The sequence below is a fragment of the Oncorhynchus kisutch genome, unplaced genomic scaffold, assembly GCF_002021735.2.
Source record: "Oncorhynchus kisutch isolate 150728-3 unplaced genomic scaffold, Okis_V2 Okis01b-Okis20b_hom, whole genome shotgun sequence".
Lineage (NCBI taxonomy): Eukaryota > Metazoa > Chordata > Actinopteri > Salmoniformes > Salmonidae > Oncorhynchus > Oncorhynchus kisutch.
In genome coordinates this window covers 12,542,387-12,547,386 of record NW_022261978.1, presented here as the reverse complement: position 1 = coordinate 12,547,386, position 5,000 = coordinate 12,542,387, and the positions used below count along the sequence as shown (strand labels likewise).

General features: G+C 47.2%; 1 protein-coding gene across 1 annotated transcript in view; it reads right to left on the bottom strand.

Moving 5' to 3' along the window:
- LOC109885747 (uncharacterized) overlaps nucleotides 1-5,000 on the bottom strand; it is a 71,025-nt gene that overhangs the window by 33,678 nt on the left and 32,347 nt on the right. The window contains exon 8 of the mRNA XM_031811089.1: nucleotides 4,595-4,707. Within this exon, the coding sequence (XP_031666949.1) occupies nucleotides 4,595-4,707 (113 nt within the window). The remainder of the gene's footprint in view (nucleotides 1-4,594; nucleotides 4,708-5,000) is intronic.

The window sequence follows — 5,000 nt, the reverse complement described above, 5'->3', positions numbered from 1 at the left end:
AGAGAGAGACCAGCAGTATGTTTCAGTGAGCAACAGAGAGAGACCAGCAGTATGTTTCAGAGAGAGACAGAGAGAGACCTGCAGTATGTTTCAGTGAGAGACCAGCAGTATGTTACAGAGAGAGACCAGCAGTATGTTTCAGTGAGAGACAGAGAGAGACCAGCAGTATGTTTCAGTGAGCAACAGAGAGAGACCAGCAGTATGTTACAGAGATAGACCAGCAGTATGTTTCAGTGTGAGACAGAGAGAGACCAGCAGTATTTTACAGAGAGAGACCAGCAGTATGTTTCAGTGTGAGACAGAGAGAGACCAGCAGTATGTTACAGAGAGAGACAGAGAGAGACCAGCAGTATGTTACAGAGAGAGAGACCAGCAGTATGTTACAGAGAGAGACCAGCAGTATGTTACAGAGAGAGACAGAGAGAGACCAGCAGTATGTTTCAATGAGCAACAGAGAGAGACCAGCAGTATGTTACAGAGATAGACCAGCAGTATGTTTCAGTGAGAGACAGAGAGAGACCAGCAGTATGTTACAGAGAGAGACCAGCAGTATGTTTCAGTGTGAGACAGAGAGAGACCAGCAGTAGTTTACAGAGAGAGACCAGCAGTATGTTTCAGTGTGAGACAGAGAGAGACCAGCAGTATGTTACAGAGAGAGACAGAGAGAGACCAGCAGTATGTTACAGAGAGAGAGACCAGCAGTATGTTACAGAGAGAGACCAGCAGTATGTTACAGAGAGAGACAGAGAGAGACCAGCAGTATGTTTCAGTGAGCAACAGAGAGAGACCAGCAGTATGTTACAGAGAGAGACCAGCAGTATGTTTCAGTGAGAGACAGAGCGAGACCAGCAGTATGTTACAGAGAGAGACCAGCAGTATGTTACAGAGAGAGACCAGCAGTATGTTTCAGTGAGAGAGAGAGAGAGAGACCAGCAGTATGTTTCAGAGAGAGACAGAGAGAGACCAGCAGTATGTTTCAGTGAGAGACAGAGAGAGACCAGCAGTATGTTTCAGTGAGCAACAGAGAGAGACCAGCAGTATGTTTCAGAGAGAGACAGAGAGAGACCAGCAGTATGTTTCAGTGTGAGACAGAGAGAGACCAGCAGTATGTTACAGAGAGAGACCAGCAGTATGTTTCAGAGAGAGACAGAGAGAGACCAGCAGTATGTTACAGAGAGAGACCAGCAGTATGTTACAGAGAGAGACCAGCAGTATGTTTCAGTGATCAACAGAGAGAGACCAGCAGTATGTTACAGAGAGAGACCAGCAGTATGTTTCAGAGAGAGACAGAGAGAGACCAGCAGTATGTTTCAGTGTGAGACAGAGAGAGACCAGCAGTATGTTTCAGTGAGCAACAGAGAGAGACCAGCAGTATGTTACAGAGAGAGACCAGCAGTATGTTTCAGAGAGAGACAGAGAGAGACCAGCAGTATGTTTCAGTGTGAGACAGAGAGAGACCAGCAGTATGTTTCAGTGAGCAACAGAGAGAGACCAGCAGTATGTTACAGAGAGAGACCAGCAGTATGTTACAGAGAGAGACCAGCAGTATGTTTCAGAGAGAGACAGAGAGAGACCAGCAGTATGTTACAGAGAGAGACAGAGAGAGACCAGCAGTATGTTACAGAGAGAGACCAGCAGTATGTTACAGAGAGAGACCAGCAATATGTTACAGAGAGAGACCAGCAGTATGTTACAGAGAGAGACCAGCAGTATGTTACAGAGAGAGACAGAGAGAGACCAGCAGTATGTTACAGAGAGAGACAGAGAGAGACCAGCAGTATGTTTCAGTGAGAGACAGAGAGAGACCAGCAGTATGTTACAGAGAGAGACCAGCAGTATGTTTCAGTGTGTGAGAGAGAGACCAGCAGTATGTTACAGAGAGAGACAGAGAGAGACCAGCAGTATGTTTCAGTGTGAGACAGAGAGAGACCAGCAGTATGTTACAGAGAGAGACAGAGAGACCAGCAGTATGTTACAGAGAGAGAGACCTGCAGTATGTTACAGAGAGAGACCAGCAGTATGTTACAGAGAGAGACAGAGAGAGACCAGCAGTATGTTTCAGTGAGCAACAGAGAGAGACCAGCAGTATGTTACAGAGAGAGACCAGCAGTATGTTTCAGTGAGAGACAGAGAGAGACCAGCAGTATGTTACAGAGAGAGACCAGCAGTATGTTACAGAGAGAGACCAGCAGTATGTTTCAGTGAGAGAGAGAGAGAGACCAGCAGTATGTTTCAGAGAGAGACAGAGAGAGACCAGCAGTATGTTTCAGTGAGAGACAGAGAGAGACCAGCAGTATGTTTCAGTGAGCAACAGAGAGAGACCAGCAGTATGTTACAGAGAGAGACCAGCAGTATGTTACAGAGAGAGACCAGCAGTATGTTTCAGAGAGAGACAGAGAGAGACCAGCAGTATGTTACAGAGAGAGACAGAGAGAGACCAGCAGTATGTTACAGAGAGAGAGACCTGCAGTATGTTACAGAGAGAGACCAGCAGTATGTTACAGAGAGAGACAGAGAGAGACCAGCAGTATGTTACAGAGAGAGACAGAGAGAGACCAGCAGTATGTTTCAGTGAGAGACAGAGAGAGACCAGCAGTATGTTTCAGTGAGAGACCAGCAGAATGTTACAGAGAGAGACAGAGAGAGACCAGCAGTATGTTACAGAGAGAGACAGAGAGAGACCAGCAGTATGTTTCAGTGAGAGACAGAGAGAGACCAGCAGTATGTTTCAGTGAGAGACCAGCAGAATGTTACAGAGAGAGACAGAGAGAGACCAGCAGTATGTTACAGAGAGAGACAGAGAGAGACCAGCAGTATGTTTCAGTGAGAGACAGAGAGAGACCAGCAGTATGTTACAGAGAGAGACCAGCAGTATGTTTCAGTGTGTGAGAGAGAGACCAGCAGTATGTTACAGAGAGAGACAGAGAGAGACCAGCAGTATGTTTCAGTGTGAGACAGAGAGAGACCAGCAGTATGTTACAGAGAGAGACAGAGAGAGACCAGCAGTATGTTACAGAGAGAGAGACCTGCAGTATGTTACAGAGAGAGACCAGCAGTATGTTACAGAGAGAGACAGAGAGAGACCAGCAGTATGTTTCAGTGAGCAACAGAGAGAGACCAGCAGTATGTTACAGAGAGAGACCAGCAGTATGTTTCAGTGAGAGACAGAGAGAGACCAGCAGTATGTTACAGAGAGAGACCAGCAGTATGTTACAGAGAGAGACCAGCAGTATGTTTCAGTGAGAGAGAGAGAGAGACCAGCAGTATGTTTCAGAGAGAGACAGAGAGAGACCAGCAGTATGTTTCAGTGAGAGACAGAGAGAGACCAGCAGTATGTTTCAGTGAGCAACAGAGAGAGACCAGCAGTATGTTTCAGAGAGAGACAGAGAGAGACCAGCAGTATGTTTCAGTGTGAGACAGAGAGAGACCAGCAGTATGTTACAGAGAGAGACCAGCAGTATGTTTCAGAGAGAGACAGAGAGAGACCAGCAGTATGTTACAGAGAGAGACCAGCAGTATGTGTCAGTGATCAACAGAGAGAGACCAGCAGTATGTTACAGAGAGAGACCAGCAGTATGTTTCAGAGAGAGACAGAGAGAGACCAGCAGTATGTTTCAGTGTGAGACAGAGAGAGACCAGCAGTATGTTTCAGTGAGCAACAGAGAGAGACCAGCAGTATGTTACAGAGAGAGACCAGCAGTATGTTTCAGAGGGAGACAGAGAGAGACCAGCAGTATGTTTCAGTGTGAGACAGAGAGAGACCAGCAGTATGTTTCAGTGAGCAACAGAGAGAGACCAGCAGTATGTTACAGAGAGAGACCAGCAGTATGTTACAGAGAGAGACCAGCAGTATGTTTCAGAGAGACAGAGAGAGACCAGCAGTATGTTTCAGAGAGAGACAGAGAGAGACCAGCAGTATGTTACAGAGAGAGACAGAGAGAGACCAGCAGTATGTTACAGAGAGAGACCAGCAGTATGTTACAGAGAGAGACCAGCAATATGTTACAGAGAGAGACCAGCAGTATGTTTCAGTGAGAGACAGAGAGAGACCAGCAGTATGTTTCAGTGAGAGACCAGCAGTATGTTACAGAGAGAGACCAGCAGTATGTTACAGAGAGAGACAGAGAGAGACCAGCAGTATGTTTCAGTGAGAGACAGAGAGAGACCAGCAGTATGTTACAGAGAGAGACCAGCAGTATGTTTCAGTGTGTGAGAGAGAGACCAGCAGTATGTTACAGAGAGAGTCAGAGAGAGACCAGCAGTATGTTTCAGTGAGAGACAGAGAGAGACCAGCAGTATGTTTCAGTGAGCAACAGAGAGAGACCAGCAGTATGTTTCAGTGAGAGAGAGAGAGAGAGACCAGCAGTATGTTACAGAGAGAGACAGAGAGAGACCAGCAGTATGTTACAGAGAGAGACCAGCAGTATGTTACAGAGAGAGACCAGCAGTATGTTTCTGGTGGTGAGAGAGGATAGAGAGAGAGAGGATAGAGAGAGAGAGAGAGAGAGAGAGAGAGAGAGAGAGAGAGAGGATAGAAAGAGGGAGAGCAAGAGATCGTGAGCCGAGACAACGGTTCCTCAGTAGTGTAACTCACCCCACTAAAGACCATGTTGAGGGCTGTGAAGTCCCTCATACGAGCGACGGCTTTAAACGAGCCAAAGTTCCTGATCAGCCAGTCCTCACTGTTCTCCCCTGGCCTCACACAGCCTGCACACAGAGAAGAGATATGAGCTGTTGGGGGCACTGTTACGTCATGTCAAAAGGGTTTCTGGGTTGGTGGTTTCTGGGTTGGTGGTTTCTGGGTTGGTGGTTTCTGGGTTGGTGGTGTCTGGGTTGGTGGTTTCTGGGTTGGTGGTTTCTGGGTTGGTGGTTTCTGGGTTGGTGGTTTCTGGGTTGGTGGTTTCTGGGTTGGTGGTTTCTGGGTTGGTGGTGTCTGGGTTGGTGGTTTCTGGGTTGGTGGTTTCTGGGTTGGTGGTGTCTGGGTTGGTGTTTTCTGGGTT